We start from the raw sequence: 26,470 nt of genomic DNA, 5'->3' as shown, positions 1-26,470 counted from the left end.
ACAAGCAAAAACCTGCAGCCAGATGATAGTTTGGGATGAGAAAATACAGGGTAGTGGTTCAGGAATCCTCTGAGATGGGAAACTCTGCAGGTGGGGAGAATATCCTGGGGTAATGATGCTCCGGCACTGGCCCTTTTCTAAATTCTTCCCAAGGCATTTGCTATGGGTCACCAAGAGAGAAGCGATACTGAGCTCAGCAGGTGTATGTCTGATCCTGTGGGACTCTTCCTACCTTTGTGTCCTTAGCAAGTTTCTCATGTGCTTTGTCACCCCAGGATTAAAAAATATGTATCTAAAATCAAGCTCTCGTTCCCTGCCACACCACCAAAACACCAGACGGTATTAACAATGCAAAGAGGGACCCCACACCAGCACAACAGCACAAACATTCAGCCCAGGGCTAATTGCTCCTGTGTCAGCCTGTGACAGATGCACCCGGCATCAGCAGGGATGTGGGTGCTTGCTTGCAACAACCCCCTTGTTGTGCGCGTGTTGAGGCGATCGATCCCCGCTTTGGAAGGCACTGGAGAGCCCTGCAGCCTGCTGACAAATCAATAACCTCCCGGCGGGCCCTGCGCCGGGAATGGGCTGTATTTGTGAATGATTAACTGCATTATACCTTCCCTGCCTCTGAAACTCAGTCCTGTCCCTGAACCCAACCTGCTGTTTTCCTGCTGCGTTTAATCGACCTGACCAAGAGAAATCCTGGGTGCTCATTTTGTGAAAAGTGATGAGGGAACAATGAGAATGATAAATGAAAGTACACGGGGTAGCACTGGTGTCTGGAAGCTAAGAAAGAAGATTTTACATGGCAAATGACACACAGGATCGTGAGCAGGTGGCCATAAAGGCTGCAGCCAGCCACAGCCGTGTCCCACTGCGGTGGCAGGGGAGCGACCGGATCCGTCCCTGCTCACCTGGGTCGTGCAGTTCACTGCAGCAGAGCTTTTCAGAATCCGTCAAAAATCCGTTTCTCAGCAGCTGTTAAGACAAAACAGACCAGGTAATTAGTAGAGTAGTTAAGTACATGAAAACCTCAGTTTTAGCTGGACCAGGGTGTACTCCAGCCTGGCCTGAATCTCCAGTTTTATTTGTCAGCTGAGCTGAAAAGCATACTCACTGCGCTCACAAAATGATCTTTGTTATCTCCAAGGTGCCTACCCTTCTATTTATAGTTCCATGGTCTTGTAACATTTCTAAAGCAGAATAAAATGCCACAGTGTGATTTTGTACTGCTTTACTCACGGTTTGAAGGTCTCCTTAGTAATTTGGAAGGGCAGAACCAACTAACTACATGTTTTTGAATGAACACATGAAATTCTCACAGATTCACCTGGTGCCTAATGGGGGAGGCTGTAAGGAGAAGGAAGAAAATAGAACACTGAAATATTTGTAATACAATCACAACGTACAGAAGAATTAAGTCAAATTCAGCCTGCTTTCCTTTTGATGCTGCAGGAAAAGGATTCCCAAAGCCAGGCTTGCAAAGGTCTGATCAGTCATGCGGTGCTATTTTTGTTTCCAAATGAGAAAAGCACAACAGACGATAAGAGGAGAGAAAAAAAAAACAACATTTAACTGCCTTTAGTTTTTCTCCAAAAAGAACAAAAGAAACTAAAACATTGCAGGTATTTTCCTCTTTCATCTTCCATTAGTAATTTCTTTGATGACTCACGGTCGCCTCAGGGGTGATCCCTCCCATCTGTGTACGAACACCTACAGGTTTCAGTTCTGGTCGTCTTTAGCAAACTGCTTCACCGGGGATTCTGTGTGAGCTGAGGGCACTTTGCAGCCAAGATCATACCCCAGCAGAGTTAGGCCAAGCAATTAGTGTAAAAGAAAGATGAAAGAAGAGAAAGACAAGTCCTTCCAGGTCTCAGAGCTGACTGGAGTGTATTACAGCTCAGCTGGAATGGGGGCGGGCGTTATTAGAAGTTTAGTGTTGATTGCATTCTGCAAATATATACCAGCTCAATAGCACTCAGCAAATAGCCTGTGCTTGCTGAGGATTGGATTACATAAAAGCAGAGACTTATTTTTTAAAAATTGCAAAGCTGTATGTACTTCCCTCATGACAACTGGCCTGGCCACCCAGCTCATAGGTCAAAAACATTTCTGTCTCATAGCCACGGTGTGTTCATTGAACAAGAGCAACATACAGGTGCTTGTATGCGTGTGTGGTTGCTCCCAATGGTTCCTCGAGCTCCTCTGGTGTGGAGACAGCCAAGTTCTCCAAGTACCACCAGCTTAACGCTCCCTTATATCTTCTGTTTTTCAGGCACTCATTACGTTTGGCATCAAAAGACAAGTATATAAAATCTATCAACACTATTTCTGCTTTTTTCTTCTACTTCCACTTCTGTCCTCTCTCGATGTCCTTGCTTTCTGAGAGCCTTTTGCCTTTGTCTTCTTGCAGTAATTCTGAGAGTGCTCCCACAGAGGTTTCGTTTGCACACCCTCTGTGGAAATGATCACAATCAAATGGGCAGCAGCAGCATCCTGAACCGGCTCTGCTCCATGCCCTTCAGGTCAGCAGGAGCGAGGGGTTCGTCCCTTCCCTCCTCTCCTGCCCCCGGACTGCAGACACAGCTCCCCCTCATTCCCTGCAAAGCATCGCTTTTGTCCAGCTGCTCGCAGCAATGCAGATCCAGGCAGGAAGAGGAAAACACGATCTGCTTTGTTATTGTTTAAAATAGCTTCACGCACCTCTCCTGCCCTGCAAACCCAGCGGGGAGGAGCCGCTTCCCCAGAGCGGTGCCTGAGCTGCCCTTGAATGGCCAGTGCTCCCATTACCCAACTGCAGCCACTTTCCACCCAAGAACTAAACTGGAAAACCCCCATGGCTCTGTTAGTATAACCCTCAGGACACACCACAGGGGTTTTACACCTCCTGTCCAAACACCCAGCTTAAATTGGGGCATTTAAACACCAAAGGCACTGATTTCAGTAAGATCTGTGTGGCTTTCCAGATCCAGTCCTTGGGCTTCAAATCCTTTACATGGTGTGCTTCCAGTAACAGCTGGTACAGGAGCTGCTTTGCCTGGTAACTGAGCAATGGAGCCGTGTCCTCCCTCTCGGGAGGGAAAGTGTGAAGATTCGTCCGTATCTCAGTGTTCCCCCTCAGACGAGCACCCCAAGGGCTCTGCGGCGGCACCGACGGGCGCCCGCGACGGAGGAGGGAGGTGCTGCCTCCGTTGGCGGGAAGACTAAGCCCCGCCTCCTCCCCGCCCCTGGTTACGAATCAACCAATAGCTAACGCAGGAAGGTGAAATTCATATCTGCGATCCAATGGCGCACAGCCGGGCGCATTTCGTGTGGCCGCCGCCGGGTCTGATTGGGAGAGCGGATGGTCTTGACGCGCAAACACCCAATAGCGCCGCGGGGGGTGACGCCTCCAGGCGAGTTACAGCCAATGAGCAAGGCGCGGAGAGCCATCTGCACCGCCCCCTGCCATATATATAATCCGGGCCGGGAAAGGCCGCCTGCTTTTGCGGTGCTGCCCAGACCCGTAGCGCGTCTGCTGCCCCCAGCGCTGCCCGCCGGCCGGAACCATGGTGAGGGCACCGGGGGAGGGGTGTTCCGGCGCAGCTCCGCATGCTGAGGCGGGAATGCGGGGCGGGAAGCGCGGGTCCGGCCCGCGGCGGGAGAGGAGGTACCGGCGGGACGGGCATGGCGCCGTCCCGCGTTCACCGGCGGGGCCCGAGCTGCACTGCCCCGATGGGCATTCGCGGTGCCGCGTCCCAAAATGGTGGTGGCCGCTCCGAGAACATGGCGGCCCGCGGCGGGTGGCTCTCCCCGGCGGAGGGACCCTCAGCCCCGGCCGGTGCTGCGGTGGCGGCTCCCGCAGAGGTGACCCCGGGCACAATCACCCGCAAGGGCTCGCACGGTCCAGGGCCCCGGAGCAGGATGTACGGGGCGTATGAGGGGGTTGAGCGGCGGGGCCACTCTCAGGGGAAAGGCTGAATAAAAACATGGAGGGTAAAAATCCTCCTTGGGGGGGTGTGGGAGCTGGGGTAGCAGAGGAGCCATCGCGCTGGGTGCTGCACCATTGTCTCAGTGACAACCGGGGGCAAGGGGCAATGGGTGCAAACTGGAACACAGGAGGTTCCACTTAAATGTGAGAAGAAACTTGTTCCTGCTGAGGGTGTCAGAGCCTGGCCCAGGCTGCCCAGGGAGGTTGTGGAGTCTCCTTCTCTGCAGACATTCAAACCCGCCTGGACTCCTTCCTGTGGAACCTCAGCTGGGTGTTCCTGCTCCATGGGGGGATTGCACTGGATGAGCTTTCCAGGGCCCTTCAACCCCTGACGTTCTGGGATTCTGTGCAGCTTTTGCTGGTCCTTGTCAAGTGCCACCTGTGGGGTGAGGGGTTTGGCAGAAGCAGCTGATGGTGGAGATTTCCTGAAGGACTTTGTGAGACTGGCTGGGCAATAAAGCTGAGGTGGAGTGACCTTGTGAGCCAGGAGTCAGGCTGAGGGGGTATCTGGAAGGTGTGATAAAAGATTGGGACACTGTGAGAGGACAGAGTCCAGCTGGGGGCACAACACGTGGGAGCTGTCAGCTGCAGACGGGGCAGCAGGAGCGCCTGCTTGTGTGGGTGTTTACCGCATCTGTATCTCGTTGGAAAGAGATCATGGGTGTCAGAAGGTTATGTGGATTTAAAAAATGTAGCAGACTGTATCTCTAAGGTTGTCAATGCACGGGAAATATTTGTTGAAAATGGTTACAAGTTAGAACACTGGAGGGATGTAGTATTGACCTTACCTTGTTCTTGCCCTTCCATGAAGGGCTGTTTGTGGTCACTTTTAAAAAAAATTAAGCCTAATCAAGTCAATTAATGCAGTTCCTCGCATCTGCAGAGGATGCAGCTTCCTTTGAGTTTCATCCTAGGAGAACCACGCTCCTCATTGCAGTACGTTGTTGAACTTGGTGTGAGCTGGTACAGCCATTCTGATGAAACTTGGCTTTCCATCAGCTTCACGCAGATGAAGTTGTGCCTGAAACTGTGCTGAGGACCCAGAGTATGATCCACCTGGATGATGGTGAGCTGGGTTTCTTCAGCTCACCAAGAGTGTGGGAAGGGGCCCCCCAGGAGCGGTCTATAGCTACTGAAAGGGCATTACAGAACACAAGTCAGTGGTCTTAAGCTGGAGCACATCGTATAGCAACAGCAGACAAGGTAACAGAGGCTGGAGAGGTTCAGGTTGTGCTGAGAAAGTTCTCTGGAAGTTTTCACTGAAACTGGTCCTATGCTTGAAAATAGTGTATGTAAGGGGTGGAGAGATTTGGTGTTAATTACTTAAGGTTTCTGTGTCCTGACTTGTGGCTTTGAATACTGCACTTGAGTGCTGTCTGTAATACGTATTTAAACCTTATTAACCACGAACCTTCCATCAGTGATGTGTAAAGGCCCGGAGCTGTAATGTGCAACAGTTCTCTTGCATGTCTTTACAACTTGGAGATTATACTTTCAAGGCTCAGATTTTGTTCTGTTCTTCAGTACTCTGTAAGAGTTCTCCTCTTGTAGCCTGGCACGTTGTTTGTGTTATTGCGGATGGGAATGTTCAGTATCCAGGACAGTTCCTGTGGTAACCCCCAGAATCTTTTCAGCAGGGCTGCATCTCCATTAATTGTTTCTTTGTGCTGATGTGGGGAGTTACTTTGCCCTAAGTGCTGGACTTTGTGCTTTGTCAAGGTAACCATGTCATTCCTAAAGGAATGGGACCTGTAGGACCTGGTTTGTGGCTGCATTGCCCCAACTGTACTTTCAAAGGCTTACATTTTCTCTTCGGAACATGGCTGGTTGTTGCTCTGTGTAGTCCGAAGTAGCGGTGTTAGTTCCTTTGGTGCTGGAAAGCTTATACATAGTCTGTATTCCATGTGTTCACCTTGGTTAGACACACTAATCCCTACATGTTTCTTTTTAGTGACCTTCCCCAGCTGCTTGGGGGCTTTTCTAACAAGGCTTAGATCACTGGTAGGACCTCAATAGAGGTGAAGCTTCAAACCAAAATGATGTCTCTAGACTTTCTCCTCTCACTGTACAGGCAACTCACAGTCCAGCCTCCTGCTTTCCTTGAAGGATGAAGTGGCCTAATTCACTGCTGTGGCCTGGCTTGTCCTGACAGTGCAGTCTTGTTGGGCTGTGTGCTGGAACTGCTTTTTCTGTTGCCCTTTTTACAATGTGAAGGTTGGTTCTCCTCTACCATTGCAGTGCATCAGAGCCCAGCGCTTGGGCCTGGAGACGGATGGAGCAGTGGCTGTGGAGAGGGATGGAGTGGCAGCAGCTCCGAGTGAGGCTGGTTGCAGAGAGAATCATGGAGTGCCCTGAGTTGGAGGGGACCCAGAAGGATCATGGAGTCCAACTGCTGTCCCTGCACAGGACAACCCACAGGTCACCCCATGTGTCTGAGGACGTTGTCCAGTCTCTTCTTGAACGCTGTCAGGCTGGGGCCGTGACACCTCCCTGGGAGCCTGTTCAGTGTCCAGCACCTCTGGTCTGAACATAGTTAAACAGGACTGTTATTCAAAACTCTCCTACACAGAAGGGCTGGGAGTTTGGAGATAGTTCCATTGTGGTTTGGCTTTTAATATTCAAAATGCTATGCTGAAATATTAATGAAGTTGGGTTTATGTTCTGGACATCAAAAGCAACTTGGGAATCTGTAAATTGGTGTGCAAAGGTGCTTTTGCTGACATGAACTATTTTCTGTGTAGCTTAAATGAGGAAGAGTTTGGTCTAGTGTTAAGGAGTTTAGTACTTTGCATACAGCAGTGTGGCATGAGGCCTGATGTTCTGTATTTATCAAGTGTTACTAAGGGTTTTGTTAGGTGAAGACTCTCTTACAGGAGGGCAAAGTAACCTCCAAAGTAATCAGGAGATATTTTTTTCCCCTCATTTTATGCATAACAAACAAAATCACCCTGGATCTTGTGGAGGGTCTCCCTCCCTCTAGTGGCTGTGCCCATGTGGTTCCTGGAGGTGAAGGTTTTTGGGACACTTAGGCCACTGACAGGCTTGTCATCAGTTTTTCTGTATTCAGTGTTTGTTATGAAGAGGGAAGTTGACTGAAGGATTTGGAAGAGTGGATCAAACTCAACTGCCTGGTTGAGGATAGGAACAAGAAGGCAGAATGCGTCTGTAAAAATGACAATGTCTAAAAGGGCCTTTCTAGGTGGACCTGGATGGCGACTGAAAGAGGCTTTTGTGCCCTGTTGTGTTTTCTGCCAAATGCCCCTAACACCAAGACAATAAGACCAATGTTTTAATAACTGTACAGCATGGGAGTTCAAGCTGTGTGTGCTAAATGTTTTCTAAACAAGGAAACTGCTGTTTCTGCTGAGTGATCCAGTTTTTTTCCTCCACGCAGCGCGAGTGCATCTCAGTCCATGTTGGTCAAGCCGGAGTGCAGATCGGCAATGCCTGCTGGGAGCTGTACTGCCTGGAGCACGGCATCCAGCCCAACGGCACCATGCCGAGCGACAAAACCATCGGTGGAGGTGACGATTCCTTTAACACATTCTTCAGTGAGACCAGTGCAGGAAAACACGTCCCTCGTGCTGTGTTTGTGGACCTTGAACCAGCAGTAATAGGTAAATACAGTGACCTGTGTAAGGGACTGTAGAACATGCTGTAGGATTTAACTCACACTCTTTTTTTGAACTAAGGGATCCATTTCTCTAGTCCTGCAAAATGCTTTAAATTTTTACTGTGTAAAGCTTGCCTGTGTCTTCCTAGTGATGGAAAATACTTGGTTTTATGTTCGCTGAGACTGGCAAATGTGCACTCTGGAACTCTAAAGTATTTGAATATTACCTTCTGCCAGCCTGTGGAAATAAATGAGTCTTTTGAACATGCCTCATGCGTTTGCTATGCAAGGAACTAGTTATAACCTCTTGAAACAATATGGCATAATGTGTACAGCAGTCAAGAGGAGCCTTTTAAACAGATGTGATATGTATCATTAAGCAGATTTCTTTTCGTACCTTGGAATTATTCCTGTGCTTTCAAAAAAAAATCTGCTACTCTCTGTAGCTTCACTAGTGCTTGCAGAAAAGAGTCTCAATCACTAGCTTGAATTCAGGGACTTCTAAACATGCACTTGACCTTCCTGCTGCCTTATCCTGAAAATCAGTTGTATCCCAAGCTCTGGCAATGCTGGCTCGTGGTGTTCAGATGTGATCCCACACATCAGTCTCATGTTCTGTGGTATTGGCTGCACTGCCAGGGTGAGCTCCCCAGTTTCACAAGAGCCTTGTGCCTTGTGTCACACATCTTGGTTTTAGAATCTAGATTCACTTCAGTTGGAAGAGACCCTCAGGACTGAGTCCAACCAAACCTAACCTATCTGTAGCACTAAACCATGTCCCTGAGAACCTCATCTCTGTCTGTCCAACCCTCCAGGGATGGTGACTCCAGCACTGCCCTGGGCAGCCTGTTCCAATGCCCCACAGCCCTTTGAGGAAGGAATTGTTCCCCACATCCAACCTCAACCTCCCCTGGTGCAACTTGAGGCCGTTTCCTCTGCTCCTGGTGCTTGTTCCTGGGGAGCAGAGCCTGACCCCCCCTGGCTCCAAGCTCCTTTCAGGCAGTTCAGAGATCAGAAGGTCTCCCCTCAGCTCCTGTTCTCCAGCTGAACCCCCAGCTCCCTCAGCTGCTCCCATCACACTTGTGCTCCAGCCCCTCACCAGCTTAATCACCTCCTCTGTACCCTCTCCAGCACCTTAATGTCCTTATGATGAGGGGCCCAAACTAGCCCCAGGATTCAAGGTGAGGCCTCACCAGTGCTGAGTACAGTGGCATGATCACTTCTCTTGTCCTGCTGGTGTGTGCCTGAAGTAATTCTGCTGGAGCCAGTTCTCGGGCTGTGTTGCCTTTAGGAGACATTTGGGGCTCTCTCAGAAGAGATTTGTGGTGCTTGTGCAGTCGCTGTCTCCATCTTTCTGCAATACACGGAGTTGGGAAGGGGAGATGAGAGAATAGGCTTAGGCTACTTGTATGTACCCAAAGTGTGGGTTTCTTGCAACTTATTGTAACACCCCAAACTGCTTTCTGTGCCTAATGCAGCAGACTGAACCTTTGCAGGGGGGCTGCTCAGGGTGGGAGTGCTGGACTGATAACTTTAAAATGAGCCAAAATGCCCTTGACAATACACTGATATTCCCAGGAGCTGTTGCAGGTCTGGCTGTTTTCTTGAGCCCCATGGCTGTTGCTTCCTCTGCTGCTGGCCAGGTGGTGGCTCTAAACAACCAGAAAAGGCTGAGAAATGAGGTGAGGAAGAGCAGGTGGCAAAGCTCTTGAATTGCCTCTGGGGAAAAATGGTGAAAGGTTCCAGCACTTGTGAATGATGCAAGTGTAGCATGGGGAGATGGGCAAAAGGCTCTTATGAAATCCTTGGTAATACTGAAAAGGTTATGGCTCTTTGTTGAAGGTTACATCATGTGCCTTTCTAGGGACTGGCCTTCTTATTCCTGCCTTGCTTATTTGAAAATCATGGATCCAGTTTCCTGGGTAGGGCTGGCATGGTTCTTCCCATCCATGCAGCGTCTCCCTCTGCACTGTGTTTGAGAATAAACTAAATCTATTGTGCATACAGCGGCTGCAGCTGCCGTGTGTGCACCAGTGATTCCTGGAACCTCCAGACCATCTTCTCCAGGTCCTTCTCCAGGACCTTCATGACTCATGTTGCCCCTACCAACTATCTTTTACTTTAGGTTCTATATTTTACCCTTCTAAGCATATTTCTCCTTCATAATGTGGACTGGTATATGCAGAAAGTCTTGAAAACATTGATATTTTGAATGGTAGACTTCTCCAAATAGTTTTTAGTTTTGTGAGGCTTGGAAAATAACTTTAGCGTATTGGATTGCAAACTGCAGTGGTAGCTGGCCGGTCTAAATTGCTTCAGATAGTAACTGTATTTTAAAATCTCAAATTCTATTTATCTTTGTCTTGCTCGCTCTTTTTCAGATTAAAAAAGAATATATGCAAACAGGCAGCTTCATCTGTAGTTAATAAAGCTCTTTGCTCTCCACCTGATTTTAATTAAAGGATGCAGAACTGTCTTAGCATGCAACTCAAGAGTGGCTTGAGCTAAACCAGAGACAAAGCTTTGCTGAGCGTCTTTGTACCTTTGTGGTAGGACGGAGCTTTAGTCCACTAGATGTAAGTGCATATTTCTGATAACTGGTGGAGATAATAACCATAAATCATTCTCCAAATCAGCCAGTGGGTGAATGCTGTGTTCATTCGCTGTTTCCTTATAACACAGCCAGTTGTGCTGTAAGCTCAGTAGTTGAATAACAGGATATTTCTACAAGAGCAGCTCCTGTTCCTTTTGAACCTTCTTCTCTAACCTTGGCAGAAAGCACAATTAAGGCAGAGGAGGGGACGAGTGAGCAGTGCAGGCTCTGCCCACAGCTGCAGAAGCAATGAGGGAACATCCTGGAGGGGTGGAAAATAAGGGGGAGAAGCATTATGTCAAATGCCGATCTGCATGGTCGGCCCTAAGTTGTCCTAAACTGTGGAAGAATTATTCTGCTGCTACAGTTGATTTTTAAATTACTCTGGCAGGTCAAACATTTAGACATATAAAATGGGACAGTTTCTTAAGCAGTAGCTTCATTTTTCTTGGGTAGTCATTTAGACTGAACTAAGTACAGTTGCCTATTCATAGGTACAAATCAAGCTGCTTTTTCTCCCTAAGGGTTTAGGTCTTTGATTCTGGACACACTCAGGAGTTTGAAAAACCTGGTCTACATAAGCTAGCTTCTTCTAAATGATTCATCTTGTCTCCCCAGATGAAGTTAGGAATGGGACGTACAAGCAACTCTTCCATCCTGAACAACTGATATCTGGTAAAGAAGATGCGGCAAATAACTACGCTCGAGGTCATTACACAGTTGGGAAGGAGATAATTGATCTAGTTCTAGAGCGTATCAGGAAACTGGTAAGACTTTTCTTCACTGAAGGCTCTTAAACATCTTTATCCTGTTTTACAGGATTTGGAAATTAGGTTATCAAAAATACATAGCCCTATGAATTGTGCTTTAATTTATTCCATGGTAGGTAGGAGAATCTGTGGACTTACTCTGCATCTGTTTTTATTCTTAGCCAGCTGAGAATGGTTGAGTTATTCCTGTTAGATATGACTTTTAAGTGGCCTAAAATGCTGATGAGGCGTTCAAAACCTTCTGGTTTCATGTTGGAGCTCAGAGAGCCAGGACTGAGAATTAACTTGCATAGTTCCTGCTGGAAAAGGGTTCATCTCTGGCTGGGGCTCTTGCAAGGAAATTTAAATAGGAGTGTTTACTTCTGTGGTTTAGACTTGTTTGCATTTCCCACTGTTATAACTTCAGAACTAATTTTATGGTAATAATGGTAGAAAAGGAATAAATATCAGTAAGTTGGGATGTTTCAGGCTCCCCAGTACTTTGAGCGTATGACAAATTTATGAAGATGACAGGTTAGAGTTCCTTTTTAGGGCTGCTAAGCATGCACTTGACTTAATCTGTGTCACAAAGGTAAGGAATCCTCGTTGCACAAAAAAGCCCAGGTATACTTCTAGTGCTTTAATATGGAGTGCTAAACGAGTCTTCCTGAAAAGTCCACCTTTTGCAGATCAAAACTGGTATTATTGCCAACACTTGGGTGCAACCGTCTCTAATTAAAGCCAAGATAAGCTTGCAGCAGGCTGTACTTTGACCTGAAAAATACGATCGTAATTTCTCTTATAAAAACAAGTGCTGTCAGTCCTGGGAATCAAGCTGAGCATCACGTGGCGCTTCGTTCTGAGGACAAGGCAGTCTGGTTTCTTCATCTGAGGAGACCAAGCCAAAATGGTGCTGTAATACATTTTGACAGCTCGCTTCCCTGGGCTGAGATATGTGCTCGCAATTCTTACAGGATTAGCGCTGGTTCTGGGACAGGGGGTCGCTCAGGTTCTGCGCAGGCAGAGGATGTTAAATTGGTATAAGGGATGGATGGTCTGTAGTGCTTTGAGTGTTATTTCTTTTCTTGGTGGTTGTTAATGACCTTGGTGTGAGAATTGGGGGCAGGGGAAGTCTTGAGGTAGTAATCTGAAGCAGAGAGGTCACCTTCTGATATGTAGGGGGCATGGAAGTGCTGAGAACACAGTGGTTTTTATGGGACATCTCCTTGATTATCAGTGAATGAATCCAATTCAGTATTATTTCTCTGAAGCCTGAACAGTTGCCATGTGTCAGAATTCAGAGTTGTCTTTCTCAAGCTTGTTTTGGGATTCTTAATGTCTACACGATGGCTTTAACACACATGTTTTCTCTTGCAGTCTGATCAATGCACTGGCTTGCAGGGTTTCCTGATCTTCCACAGCTTTGGGGGCGGCACTGGCTCGGGTTTTACTTCGCTGCTGATGGAGCGTCTGTCAGTTGACTATGGGAAAAAATCCAAATTGGAATTTGCCATCTACCCTGCGCCCCAGGTCTCGACAGCTGTTGTTGAGCCGTACAACTCCATCCTGACCACCCACACCACGCTGGAGCATTCCGACTGTGCCTTTATGGTTGACAATGAGGCCATCTATGATATTTGCTGTAGGAACCTGGACATTGAACGCCCAACCTACACCAACCTCAACCGCCTCATTGGTCAGATAGTCTCTTCTATTACCGCTTCCCTCAGATTCGATGGTGCCTTGAACGTGGATCTTACTGAATTTCAGACTAACCTGGTGCCTTACCCTCGTATCCACTTCCCGTTGGTAACGTATTCTCCGATTATTTCGGCAGAGAAAGCCTATCACGAGCAGCTCTCTGTGGCCGAGATAACCAATGCTTGCTTTGAGCCATCCAACCAGATGGTGAAGTGTGACCCTCGCCACGGCAAGTACATGGCCTGTTGTATGCTGTACCGCGGGGACGTCGTCCCCAAGGATGTCAACGCTGCTATCGCTGCTATCAAAACCAAGCGCACGATCCAGTTTGTGGACTGGTGCCCTACTGGGTTTAAGGCAAGTCTGTAACATCATGATTTTTTTATAGATTTCTTATTCACTGTCATGGGCTTGTGAAGGATGTTTGCTCATTAAGATGTTGTGGAGGTACCTGATTTGTATTTTGACAAATTGAGACTTGTGTTCTTACACAGAGCTGAGTGACATATTCAGCTACTGACTCACAGAATCACAATGTCGGGGGTTGGAAGGGACCTTGAAAAATAGAGTCCAATCCCCCCGCCGGAGCAGGAACACCCAGCTGAGGTTCCACAGGAGGGGGTCCAGGCGGGTTTGAATGTCTGCAGAGAAGGAGACTCCACAACCTCCCTGGGCAGCCTGGGCCAGGCTCTGCCACCCTCACCAGGAACAAGTTGCTTCTCAAATTTAAGTGGAACCTCCCGTGTTCCAGTTTGTACCCATTACCACTTGTCCTGTCACTGGTTGTTGCTGAGAAGAGCCTGGCTCCATCCTCCTGACACTGCCCCTTTCCATATTTATAAACATTAATGAGGACTCCTTTGATTATAGTGGCTCTGAAACACTACAAAAAAACCTCATGGTCTCTTCTGCTCTTCACACAGGTTGGCATCAACTACCAGCCACCGACGGTGGTTCCTGGTGGCGACCTGGCCAAAGTGCAGCGGGCGGTGTGTATGCTGAGCAACACTACAGCCATCGCCGAGGCGTGGGCTCGTCTGGACCACAAGTTTGATCTGATGTATGCCAAACGGGCCTTTGTTCACTGGTATGTCGGAGAAGGGATGGAGGAGGGGGAGTTCTCAGAGGCTCGGGAAGATTTGGCTGCGCTTGAGAAAGATTATGAAGAAGTGGGCACAGACTCAGTGGATGGAGAAGATGAAGGTGAAGAATATTAAATACAGCAAAGTGAATTGCAAGTCTTTGCCATTTTACTGCCTCTTCAGTAGCCGTGTAAATCATGTCAAATAATTGGAATAAACTTTGTAATTCAAGACAACTGATAGTGTCCGAAGACTGTGTTCATTAACTATATGCAAGTAGTCCAGGAGATAGAATTTGAGAAAGATAACTGAATAAAATATTCATGCCACAGTTAGGTAAGTTCTTGTCCTTAAAGCATTGCTACTTGAAGAGTAAATAGTGCCTATTTTCCCCCAGAATACAAAACTAGAATATGCTTGAGCTTTTGGTGGCAGATTAGTTAACTACACGTTTTTCAAGGCTCCAAAGCTGGTGTCACAAGAGGCAACAGGAACTAACCTTGTATTACCCTTAGGAAAAGATGCACCACCTTTAAAACCAGAGGCCATTTGGGTGAGTTTTCTCTTAGATTCAGCATGGGTCAGCGTCTTAGTGATGCTGTAGCCTGGAAGAGATGTCAGTAAAGGGTGTGAGGAACCTGCTGCTTCTCTGGTTGTTGCCCTGGTGCTGCGTTGTCCTCACACAAAGCAGCTGTGGTTCCTCTGCTGGCTGTGTGGAGTCAGCCTGTGACCTGAAGCTATCTGGAGCAAACTCTCTGGGTTAGCTGGCCAGAATTAAACACTAGTTTTCCCTAAAACTAATTGTTTTGCAGAAATAATTAGTCCATAGGGTCAAATATGCAAATTAGAACATCATTCTGCCTTCTTTGTGAGCTGATGTAACATGAGAGGATTTGGCTAATCAGGTTATCTTCATGTGAGCAGCAGCCTCTGTCTGAAATCACCTACCTGGGCTGCGTGGGGGCCTGGGGACACAGGGCAGCGATCCACAAACCACAGAACCTGTTGCTAAGCCGGTGTCTCTGGGGAATCTCTCCCACAGAAGCAGCCAAGGTGCAATAGGCAAATATGTTAAGATGCTGACTGAATACTCTGTATGATTACAAGATACCCAAATCTGACTCCAAGACTGGATCTGAGCTGGAGAATTCCTCCCTGTCCTATTTGAACTGTATTTAGGCTCCTTCTGAATTAATAGCAGAGCATGACTCGGGGCAAGCCCTGCAGCCTGTGTCAGCTGAGGAGGATGCACAGACCTGCTCAGCAGGAGTTTGGCTGCGGTATGAAAAGTGCCCAAATGCCTGTATGGGAAACCTACGGTGCCCTGGTGATGCTGCAGGATTTGACATCAGCTCATAAATTGGGAATATTTCCCTAACCTCTCTGTTTTAACTGTGCCTTGGATGCACTTTTTTCTCCTAAAAGGGGGTGTTGTTTTTAATTTGGATTAACAGGCTGCTGTTCTTTGGAGGTCTAACAGAACAGCCTGGTCTGCAAGGGCTGACCAGTAATTTCCTTAGGCTGAAAACCTGTTGTCCTGAATTACCGCGTGTGTTCTTGCAGCCATTGGGTTGAGTCAATCTGATCTGAAATTAATCTGACTTCTTGGGTATAAAAGTCACTAATTCTATGTAGATGGGGAGAACAATCTCCAGGCTTTGTAACCTAGATGAGTACCTTGGACTGTCTTGTGGGCCATGGTCTTATGCAGAATATACAGGCCTGTGTCAGTCACATCTCCCGCCATTCAGTGTAGCTGAGCCTGTCTGATGTTTCAGCAAGTTTCTCATTTGCTTCTGTTTTATGTTCAAGGGCAGACATAAGTGTAGAGAACTTCAAGTCCTGTTGAATAACTTATTTTCCTGCTTGCTGGATGATTAAACAAATGTGCTGGGCACAGCCCAGGAGACAGTGACACTCTCTGCGAGTCAGACTGACTGTTCAGTGCATGCATTCTGGTTTTTAATGTAATGGCAGTGCCTGCGGGAGGAATATGCAAAGGGCTGTTTGATGCCTTGCGGGTGTCTGGATCTTCAGAGCAAAACCTTGTGCTCCAATACCAGCAGATCATGAAGAATATTGTGTGGCCAAAAGTGCCACAATTTCCTTTAGAAGCTGTGTATGGGGGTTGTGCAGGAGTGGAATTCTGAACTGGCCTTCAGTGTGATCTTCTAGCGATGATTTGGCTCTTCTCTCTGGGATTCTTCATTTTGTTATTTGAGGCTGGCACGCTTTGTTTCCTGCTGATATTGTCTGGGTTTTTTTAGGGGATTACCCTCATTTAGAATGCTGCTGCTTATGTGATGGGAATTGGTTTGCAGTGTGTCAAACTGTTTTATCTGGGCATGTACAATGATGGGTCTGTGGAGGACACAGCACTCCAGTGTCACACAGAATCCCAGAATGTCAGGGGTTGAAGGGCCCTGGAAAGCTCATCCAGTGCAATCCCCCATGGAGCAGGAACACCCAGCTGAGGTTCCACAGGAAGGTGTCCAGGCGGGTTTGAATGTCTGCAGAGAAGGAGACTCCACAACCTCCCTGGGCAGCCTGGGCCAGGCTCTGACACCCTCACCAGGAACAAGTTTCTTCTCACATATAAGTGGAACCTCCTGTGTTCCAGTTTGCACCCATTGCCCCTTGTCCTGTCACTGGTTGTCACCCAGAAGAGCCTGGCTCCATCCTCCTGACACTGCCCCTTTCCATATTGATCCCCGTGAATGAGTCCCCCCTCAGTCTCCTCCAGCTCCAGAGCCCCAGCTCCCTCAGCCTTTCCTCCCACGGGAGATGCTCCACTCCCTTCAGCATCTTTGTTGCATCCTTGGAAAAGTCTTCTGCATATTGAATGCTGAGCTCTTGGAGAAACCTGGACCAACAAGGGAATCGCATTCAGGGTCGGCTTTAGATTTGAGATGCATTATGCTTTTAATTTTTAAAAATGACATGTAGTGCTGCTTTGTGAAGATGCTCAGCTGAAACACAATGAGCAGCCGCTGGCGGAGGGTTTGACAAGAGGTGCTGTGTCACTTGTTGGCCGTGGGACTGGTGCTGAAAATACATTATGCATTCTCAGTCTACATCATACTCGGATTTTCTTGATATTAGCGTTAAGAAACGCTCTTGTGTTAGTGGGCAGTTGGCTCCCAGTGTAGGCATCTGCATACTGAGCCAAGATGTTTTTCTCAGATATGAAACCAAGATAATTACAGCAGGAAAATCCTGCTCGAGCTGCTCTTGCTTCAGCAGGCATCCTTAACCATGTTATATTTACTGGCTGTATGGTTGAATTAACAAATGGGTGGTTTATCTGTTTCCTGAAACATGCAAGAGACACTACACTGAATTAAAATGTGAGCGTACAAGCGAATACCTGAAACTTGCAGAGGTTAAGATTAGCTGTCGCTTAAAACAAAATGCTTTCTTTGCACTCCGCAAGCCTTTCTTCAATTCTAAACTTCAAACGCATGTTTTATTTGGGAAGAAATCTTCGTAGATCTGCTTTGTGAAGCCGTGTGCCTGTTGGCTTGGCGGAAGTGCAGGTATTATCTCGGGGTAACTAAATATACCTTTACCTGTGCGGTGACACAGCTTTCTCCAGTGTGGAGCGTGGCAATCAACAGCTGCCACCTGGTACGGAGCGGCTCTGTGACTCAGCGCGTGGGGGCGGAGGAAGTGAGCTGGAGCCCGTGGCGGTTGCTGTGAACTCGGTTCTGAATTGGTCGTCTTATCTGGGACGTCTGGTCTAAGATGGTTCTGGTGCCATTCCAGGGCAGTGCGGAGCAGCAGAATCTGATCTCCACCCACTCTCCCCTCTGAATAAGCAATATGAATACCTTTGAATGGGTCAATGTCTATATTATATATATAATTATGTACATTTCTATAGTAAGCACGCCACAGTGTAATTGGCTGATAAAAATCTGTCTTAACTTTATGGGAAGTGTAGGTAAGATGCACACAATGGCCTGCGCTGCCGCCTTCTCCCTGTAGAGCGGCTTTTTCTCCAATCAAATTCAGCAAGAGCTTTCATGCCTCGGATCCTTCAAACCTTGCGGGTAACATTGACCAGCAGCCTGCTGCTGAATAGCACGGGTGTGTTAAGGAGGAGTTAGTGAGACTGTCGTTGAAAGTTCGTAAGAAACAATGGGGTGACTCCATTATTCTGGTGGCAAAAGTAGAGGTAAGATAGCAAATTCTACTGCTGTTGGCAGTGTTTTAGGAAAATACAAATATGGAAACTGTGACTTGGTATTAAAGAGTCTCTGGCTTGACCTTCTGTCTTCCTCCACAGTGCAGCAGTGAGCGGTGGGGATGTCTCACGAGCAGTTTAGCGCGATTTCTGTGAAAATATTGAGGAAGCAGCGAAAGAGCTGAGGGAACCGCAGTGTCGATTCATGGCTCGGTCAGTGTGCTGCTGGGAACGCAGACGTAGGTTTGGTTGCCTTGTCCTGGGCCTCCTGTCGCCATCCTGCCCGCACTGCGGTGAGTTCTCTGGTCCTGAGCCTCCTGTCGCCATCCTGCCCGCACTGCAGTGAGTTCTCCGGTCCTGGGCCTCCTGTCACCATCCTGCCCGCACTGTGGTGAGTTCTCTGGTCCTGGGCCTCCTGTCGCCATCCTGCCCGCACTGTGGTGAGTTCTCCGGTCCTGAGCCTCCTGTCGCCATCCTGCCCGCACTGCCGTGAGTTCTCTGGTCCTGAGCCTCCTGTCGCCATCCTGCCCACACTGCGGTGAGTTCTCTGGTCCTGAGCCTCCTGTCGCCATCCTGCCCGCACTGCCGTGAGTTCTCCGGTCCTGTCGCCATCCTGCCCGCACTGCGGTGAGTTCTCCGGTCCTGAGCCTCCTGTCGCCATCCTGCCCACACTGCAGTGAGTTCTCCGGTCCTGGGCCTCCTGTCGCCATCCTGCCTGCACTGCGGTGAGTTCTCTGGTGCTGTCACCATCCTGCCCGCACTGCGGTGAGTTCTCCGGTCCTGAGCCTCCTGTCGCCATCCTGCCCACACTGCAGTGAGTTCTCCGGTCCTGGGCCTCCTGTCGCCATCCTGCCCGCACTGCGGTGAGTTCTCCGGTCCTGAGCCTCCTGTCGCCATCCTGCCCGCACTGCGGTGAGTTCCCCGGTCCTGAGCCTCCTGTCGCCATCCTGCCCGCACTGCGGTGAGTTCTCTGGTCCTGAGCCTCCTGTCGCCATCCTGCCCGCACTGCCGTGAGTTCTCTGGTCCTGGGCCTCCTGTCGCCATCCTGCCCGCACTGCGGTGAGTTCTCCGGTCCTGAGCCTCCTGTCGCCATCCTGCCCGCACTGTGGTGAGTTCTCTGGTCCTGGGCCTCCTGTCGCCATCCTGCCCGCACCGCGGTGAGTTCTCTGGTCCTGAGCCTCCTGTCGCCATCCTGCCCGCACTGCGGTGAGTTCTCCGGTCCTGGGCCTCCTGTCGCCATCCTGCCCGCACCGCGGTGAGTTCTCTGGTCCTGAGCCTCCTGTCGCCATCCTGCCCGCACCGCGGTGAGTTCTCCAGCCCAAGGCCGGTGTCATCTGTGCCCGACGCCGCTTTTCCATCAAACCCGCCCAAACGTGGCAACAGTGGAGGTCTCGCCATCTGAAACGCAGCGCTGCACCTCCCCGATGTTTTTAAGTGCCTGTGTGTGCCAAATAAAACAATTTGCCTTTGCACAAGGTCGTGTTTTCCTTTGTGCAGGATGATGCTTCACAAAAGCAAAACTGCAGTTGTTGCTATTTATAACGGAGAGCTATTTTAATAAGCTTTTTTGCTTTCCTTGCTGAAGTATTATAGTGACCGAAGTCTCAAATTGCGCTGCAGATTTTCTTGCTCAATGCATTTGTACCTTTGAATTCGTTTCTTTTTGAAGCTTTAAAAGTTTGGTGAGTAAACTCGGCTAGAGGACTAAATGTGTCTTGTATAGGAACTGTGAATTACTGGAGGTTGGGAAAGCACAGAGAAATAGAATTGAGGCTCCTGTCAGGAAAAAGATGCTGGATTAGGTGACTCCTGATCTCCCCAGTCCTTATGTCACGTTTATAAGGAATTACTCCAAAAGAACACAGGGCCTGGGCTTATAAACAAATTCAGCAGTAAAGAGCTGAGGAGCAATTCTCCATCATATGGCAGAAGTGCCCTGGAAGTGCTGTAGGGATTTCTGGTGGGTATTGGTAAGGTGATGGTGATGAATCCTGTCCTATCTGGGTCTGCACTAGAGGGTCTGTAACCTCCCGACTGCACAAAGACTTTGATCTGCAGATTTCTTGTAAAAGTTGGGCAAGAGGATTAAAGGTTTGTGGTCTCAACTGGGTGTTAATGGAGAGGAGGAATGAGAGCCTAATGAAGTGGGAGAAATGGTGTTGCTCTGAAGGTATCGGAGGTGCTGGCTGATGAGAGGCTGAGAAATACCAGGAGACTAAATTAAAGAATAAAGGAAGAAACAGTGGACTGATTCAGTTAAAACCCCGTCTCTCCATCTTTCTGAGGTCTGTCCGTTGGCATCCTGAGGATGCCGCTTTCCATCGCCAGCTTCATGTGGCACAGAACACGGTAACTTGTTCAAAGATGCTCTGAGTTGTGACAGGCTCCGGTTCCCCAGCGATGTGTCAAACCTGGTCCTTTTCCAGGGGCGTTTCACAGCTGCTCAGCGGTGTTGCTTCGCTTTTCCTGGTTCGCATCAAGAGCTTGGAGAGCTCGAGTGCAAAGTTCAGTCCTTGTTTTCAAATGCTTGCTGGAAAACAGCTGCAAGTACCAAGTGTGAGGGTCTGGAAAACATTCTGGAAATAGTTTTTTCTAATATTTAACACGGATCTTTAAGAATGCAGGAAGACTTGGGAGTTCTTAAGTGAATTGCTCGTTCTGAGAAAGGAAATGCATCTTAGTCTGTTGAAAATTGGGCGTTCCAGTCCAGGAGATGAGCTCGGTTCTGCTCTAAGGTCTAACCCAGGCTTCCCATGGGATACCAGCAACTGTTTCTGCGAGTGGTCTCTCAATTTCGGTGCAATATGTGCGACAGTAATTGTGTTACATCAACTGCAAAATTCAGTGGGTTTTGAGGCTGGGAAGAACACAGGTTTCAGCCTTTGTGGGTTTCAAAAAGCGGGGAGGGAGTCCTGATCATAGGCAGGAATACTGAAATCCACTTTACAAGGCGATCGGATGGCCGTGGAGAAGCTGAAAACAATTTTCAAGGCAACTTAACAGGCTTGAATTTCTGTCCATATGGACACAATGTGAGGTCCAGAAGGGCCGTCCCAAACGTGTTGCATTAATAGTAGTTCGGTGTTTCTCCCGCTTCAGCTTTGTCACCTTTCAGAGGCGCTGGTGACGTTGAGCGCTGTGACACTGCGGGCAGGGCCTGTTCCCAGCCCTCCCCGAGGAGCCGCGCTCCTCTTGTCTCTCTATATTTTGGGGTTGCCCAGGTGAGACGCCGGCACTGGTCTCTACCTGCAGCTCAAACATCCGGCGGGCGGTTGGAACGGAGATGTTGAAGGAGATAACGGGGCAGTTCACACCTCTCCTGAACTCTGCGCCTTACGTTTGGTGCAGAAGAACCATTTTTCCAAGTGTTACGCTTGCAAGTGAGTCACCTCTCGTCTATGGGTGCACGGGGAGTCCTCTGCAATATCAAGAGGATTAGGAGAAAGAAAATAACAGGGACAGGGCGCTGCTTCTGTCCATCCTAAATGGTAAAGCTAGAATTAAGTGAATTTCCGAAGTGCCTGTCGAAGGCCTAAGGTGTCAAGTCCAGGACTGTGCGTCCAACTCCTAGAGACTTGAATTGGGACAATTTCCTCTGTCCAAAATGGCTCAGACTCTTTGAGGATCTGTTCTCATGCTGTGCTTTGAACGTCACTTCTGTGCATTTCTCTAAGACAAAGACTCTGAGGTTACCGGCTGTCAATGTTCCCTTTTCAGAGGCGGCGGGCGGCTCGTTTCAGCACTTCCAACGAGGGGTGAATCCAGAAGGATGCCAAGACCTCCAGCACCTTCATCTCACTTTTAGAGCCCTTTTGTTAGAGCTACAACTGTCAAACGCCTTTCACAGTCTTGCATCATTACTGCTTGCAACAGCTTCTTATCAGTGGGTTATACTGAATGGAGGGATCTTCGTGGCTTTTCAGTTATTTCAAAACCCAGTCTGTAGAACCTGCTTTTGCTGGTCTGCATTGTTTCCAAGGGGTGTTAATGGACCTGTTTGAGCCTGGCATTGTTTGCCAGCAATTCCGGGGTCGATCTTGGGCAATTCTGCACCGGTTATCAGCGCTGCGTCCCATGCCAAGTCACTTCCAGTTTGTAGGTGCTGTTAAACCAGCCTAACTGCTGGCTATCCCCGGCCCAGGCCTCCCTCTGCTCACCCATGCAGTCGTGTCTTTGCTCTTATGCTGCCTCTAGCTCTATGTTTTCTGTTTTATCGGCCAAAAACCCTTATCCCCTCTTGCAGGAGGACAGATGCAGTTTTCCTTTGCTGTTCTGAATGAGGATGGCTCAGTGTGGGCTCACTGGAGCAGGATCAGGTTCCGTTGTCGAACCACGGGCTCGACTGCTCTAAAAGCGTTTCCGCCTTTGTTCCTCACAACTTACACAGAGTGTTGATATGGAAGGCAAAAGCACGTGCACGTACGTATGGAAGTGTCCCAGTCACATCTCCGAGTAGCTTATAGAACAGTTTCTGCCATTGCCCGCAAACACTTTTGAAAATGGTGTTAATGTCTTGCAGGAAGCCCATATGGCACCCAGCAACGGGGAATTTCCTTCTCGGTGACTTCCCTCGTCATTCAGGCAACAGTTCCTGGCAGTTCTGTGCAGAGTCCTCTTCTGTTTCTTGTTTTACTTGTTGTGTTTGTCTTCTCTGTCTGTTTTCAAATTCTCTGTGTGTTTTGTCGCTTGTTCGCTGCTGTTGCAGATACCAACAGTGTGTTCAAGCTCCAGCTTTGTCTATTACAGCATATGTGCGCTGGCTTCGTTATCTCCACTGCCTACAAGCATTTGAATGTCTGGTGAGCGCGTCTGCGTGTGTGCGATTTGCCTGATGAGGCTGAGTGGGGCAGCTTGGCTGCATCTTCATTTAGACCTTGTTTACTTCTGATTCAATTGATCAAATGCTCATATGTGTTTATGACAGACACTTCTCTAAAGCACCCATGTGCTGATACACCCATTTTTTTGCTGATTGTAGGTGCTGGCGGACCAAGAGCAATCTGTGCTGTTGTCCTTGTGGTCACTGGGAAGCTTTTTTGTTGTTCAGCCTTGTACTTCCTCCCAAAAGATGCTCTGAGTTCTGTTGGAGACTTAGAAACCTCTACATCATCTCCATCAGCTGTGCATGGTCCGAACACAATAAGCCAGGCTTACCTTGCAAAAATCCCTCTGAACTCGATGCGTTCTGATTTATTCTGGTGGTTTATTGACTGGAGCTCCTCAGTTCTCTCCATTGCCAGGCTGTTAAATCACATCCTTTCCCCTTGGAACGCCTTCTGGCTCCCCAGCCGCTTGCAAACCTGCGTGCCCTCCCCCAGACTCTGACCTGCCTCCTGTGATTCACGCGGTTCCTCCCCACCTTTGCTTTGATAACGTTGTCACCTTTGTCATCAGCTTTGCCTGCAATATTTTCTCTGCTTTAATTCATGCAGCTCTTGCACATTCTCCAATGTTCCTGGGCAACCTGTAACTCTCTCTGCATGTTTCAGCCCCTTCTGGAAGCAGTTTTCCCTTCTTCATCACTGAAGAACCACTTAAACACCAAGTTTTCCTTATATTCTGACTCCTTGTCTCTTCAGCCTTGCACTGTAAATTTTTAGTGTATTTTAAGTGACTTTTTCCACACTTGCTGTTTGGAACCTGGATAACAGCGTGGGGTTGGGGAGGGTTTGGGCAGTATCTGCATATTTGAACATAAACCCATCCCGAGTGCAGCTGCAGGTCACTCGAGCACAGGGGTCCCCCGAACCCCACTGCGCAGGCTCACGAAGTCTCCTCATTGCCTCTTCAATGTTTCCTGCTGTGTGTTTAAAAGCAAAGTGGGTCCTGGAGTGCACGTCTGGGTAATCAAGGGGGATTTCAGACATAGTGGAGGTGGGAAGCTTGACTTAGGAACAAGATTTGTTAATCAAACACTTTCTGCTAAACCAGCTTCCCCCTCGCCTGGGCCTGTGTAGGAGCCATTGTGGGGAGGAGGGCAGTGGTTTATCGGTGGTGGGGAGGAGGGCAGTGGTTTATCGGTGGTGCTATAACGATCGCCGCTTTGTGACAGCGGAGGTACCATCCTCTGGGGTTGTGTGTGCTTTGTTTTGCTGCTGTGGGGTGTTTTATGGTGGTTTTTTTTAGTGCTGCTCCTACTCTTGTGCAGAAACCACAGCTGAGTTCAGGCGCTTTGGGGGACCAATTGACGGTACTTTCTGTTTCACTGCAGCCAAGGCGTTAGGGGTGGAAAAGCTGCGTCTTCCTTTCCGAAATAGTTTTTCTAAGAAAAAGATATACCTTGGTTGTATTTCCCATGTTGCTCTGCTGTGTTGCTGGGGCTTCGGAGCGGGGTTCACTTTCCCAAGCATCGAGCTCCGGCGCTGAACTCGAGGCTCCCTGCACAATGCAAAGAAATAAGGGTTACTCTGACCTATTTTAGACACCTGCTTTGGGACACTGAACCTTAAAGCCAAGTGCTCCATGGATGACCGGTCTCTCGTCGGTCTCCACACTCCACCGGAAGGATCCCACCCCACGCAGGTCCTGCCCGGAGCAGGTTCTGCACCATTCACCATTAGCAATGCCGAAGAGCAAGGAGGCACAACCCGAATTTGTTGAGCATGAGTCAGCGGGCGCCTCAGAGCGAAGTGAAGCGTGTGAAACGGCACCTCGGCTCCGCCGTCCTGCGCTTCCTACGGCTGTGGTTTGCTTATCCCGGTCTGTACAGCAGTCTGGCCGAGGATTCGGAGTAAGGCTTTACTAAGCCTTTAATAGCAGCTAATGACAGAGTATGGGCCTTGAAGAACTTTATTAATAAAGCAACGCTGGAGGCGGCTGCCCAACTGCCGGCTGTCTGTATTTGAGCAGAGGTGTGATATTCTAGCCCCCCACATGCTCTCCAGCTGCCTTTACCTGTCTGTTGATGCAGCCCCCGCGCGGTGCCGTACGCAGCTGTGGGGTTTCCGTCCTCCGCTCGGTTCCAGCCCGCAAGCCAGCTCAGGTTTCCTGCTCCCCCCTCGGCACGGCCCCTCTCACGGTTTCCTGTAGCTGACATCTTGGGCAGTTGGAAGAGTTAAGAGCTCGTGGTGCTTGCGAGGCTTCCCCGGGGTGTCGGAGGCGTCACGGAGACACAGAGCAGGGCAGTGGCTCCTGGAGGAAAGCGAAAAGACACCGGGGATCTATGTGTGGAAACCAAAGTTTCTCTCGTAGCTAAAGTTGCCAGCAAAGCACCCGATTGTGCATCTCGCAACACTTCTGCTGGGACTCAGGACACAATGAGACAAACAGTCTGGGTATGTAGCATCACAGCGAGAATCACTGTGATGTCTGTGAGCTGGAAGCTGTGATTATAAAATGCCCATAGCCTGGTGTATCCAGAATATTTCTAACCAGGATCCTGAGGTTGCGGCAGCTCTACCAACAGTCCTTTTTCTCAAGGACTGACATGCATCAGCATCTCTGGGAGCAGCTTTCTGGAAGATGTAAAGCCCTTTTCTGGCCTTGGTGATGAAAGTCAAGCTGCCCTGCAGGCCGGTGCAGGCTGCTGTTTGCCCAGGAAAACTGGTTTGGTGTGATCTGTCAGAGGTGCTGCTTACTAAATCTGTTCCCAGGAGCCTATTTTCTTAAAGAGCTGAGCGGCTCAGCGCATTTCCCTCCCTGCCCTGTATTGTGACCATCAAAACACATAGTATTTTAATTCGGCCGGTCTCTCTGCTGATTAAATGGGTGCTTTGACTTCAATGGAGTTTCACTTATCTGTGACTTGTAAAAACTCTCTTAATTCTCTATCTGGTGCTGTCTCTGGACACAATGGTGTAAAACCTGGACTCTCATGGGCAGGATCCCCCGATTCGCTTCTAGGTCATTCTGGAGTGAAGCCTGTGTAATATTAACACTTTTAGTATGGCTGATTGCAGACTCCCCGGGAGGGCTTCAGTTAGATTTTCAGTACCCAAAGTGCAGATATCTTGTGTCTGCTCTTTCCTAAAGCTCCTCTCGGTGTTCCTGTTGTCCCAGGCTGGTGCAACCAGCACCAGTAAAAGCTCTTGCTGCGATGCAGGATTAAACCGCAGAGGTTCCCGGCTGGGATGGAAGGCGCTCTCCTGCGTGTTCTCCGTGCTGGGATCCACAGCTCTGCAGCGAGGGCCTGGGAACAGATGGGTTGCGGTTCAAAGTTACTGAGGATCAATTTGAATTAAAGCCACCTTATCCAGTTCAAAGAGTAATTCCAGTTATCAGTCTTAAAAGTGGTCTAGGGATAGCATGGGCAAAAGGCAAAACATTAATCTTTGCAGTGTCTGAATTGGATATACGAGTCGATGTAGGCCTGGTGAACAAAGTGCTCCATGCAGATGGCGGCTCTGCAGAAGGGCAGCAAAGTTCACAGTATGGCTCCCATCCGAGAAAACACCAAAGAGGATGAGCTAAACATCCCTACAGGTTGCTGGGACTCCCTGCAAACAAATGGTACATGAAGCAAGCTGTGCGTGAGGGGCAGGGATGCGATGGGCGGACGCTCCGCTCGCAGGACGGGGCACAACTGGGCGAGAAGGGAGGAATCGTCCCCGGTGTGGTGGGGAGCGCTGGCACTG

General features: G+C 48.9%; 2 protein-coding genes across 2 annotated transcripts; one reads left to right on the top strand and one right to left on the bottom strand.

The window, feature by feature from the left end:
• The first annotated feature begins 3,394 nt into the window (after window positions 1–3,394).
• LOC136110932 (tubulin alpha-1C chain) lies at window positions 3,395–13,947 on the top strand. The gene is made up of 5 exons (XM_065854672.2): window positions 3,395–3,554; window positions 7,368–7,590; window positions 10,798–10,946; window positions 12,306–12,986; window positions 13,553–13,947. The coding sequence occupies exons 1-5, from the start codon at window positions 3,552–3,554 to the stop codon at window positions 13,844–13,846; spliced, it is 1,350 nt and encodes a 449-aa protein (XP_065710744.1). The 5' UTR covers window positions 3,395–3,551; the 3' UTR covers window positions 13,847–13,947.
• A 2,634-nt stretch (window positions 13,948–16,581) lies between these two features.
• Window positions 16,582–25,018, bottom strand: LOC139829584 (uncharacterized). Its single transcript, XM_071817816.1, has 2 exons — window positions 24,792–25,018; window positions 16,582–24,275 (listed from the first exon to the last, which is right to left on the bottom strand). Exon 2 carries the CDS (start codon window positions 19,135–19,137, stop codon window positions 18,112–18,114), a length of 1,026 nt encoding a protein of 341 aa, XP_071673917.1. The 5' UTR covers window positions 19,138–24,275; window positions 24,792–25,018; the 3' UTR covers window positions 16,582–18,111.
• Window positions 25,019–26,470: the final 1,452 nt, after the last annotated feature.

The sequence above is a fragment of the Patagioenas fasciata genome, chromosome 21 (genome assembly GCF_037038585.1).
Source record: "Patagioenas fasciata isolate bPatFas1 chromosome 21, bPatFas1.hap1, whole genome shotgun sequence".
Classification (NCBI taxonomy): domain Eukaryota; kingdom Metazoa; phylum Chordata; class Aves; order Columbiformes; family Columbidae; genus Patagioenas; species Patagioenas fasciata.
Note: the sequence above shows the minus strand (reverse complement) of the source record. Positions and strands in the feature narration are given on the sequence as shown.

Bases quoted from the DNA above. Each gene is read 5' to 3' on its own strand.
- LOC136110932 (XM_065854672.2), top strand. The intron at 7,591-10,797 runs GTAAATACAGTG...TTGTCTCCCCAG, and splicing joins CCTTGAACCAGCAGTAATAG to ATGAAGTTAGGAATGGGACG. The intron at 12,987-13,552 runs GCAAGTCTGTAA...CTCTTCACACAG, and splicing joins GGTGCCCTACTGGGTTTAAG to GTTGGCATCAACTACCAGCC.
- LOC139829584 (XM_071817816.1), bottom strand. From the start codon at position 19,137: ATGGCGACAGGAGGCCCAGGACCGGAGAACTCACCGCAGTGCGGGCAG.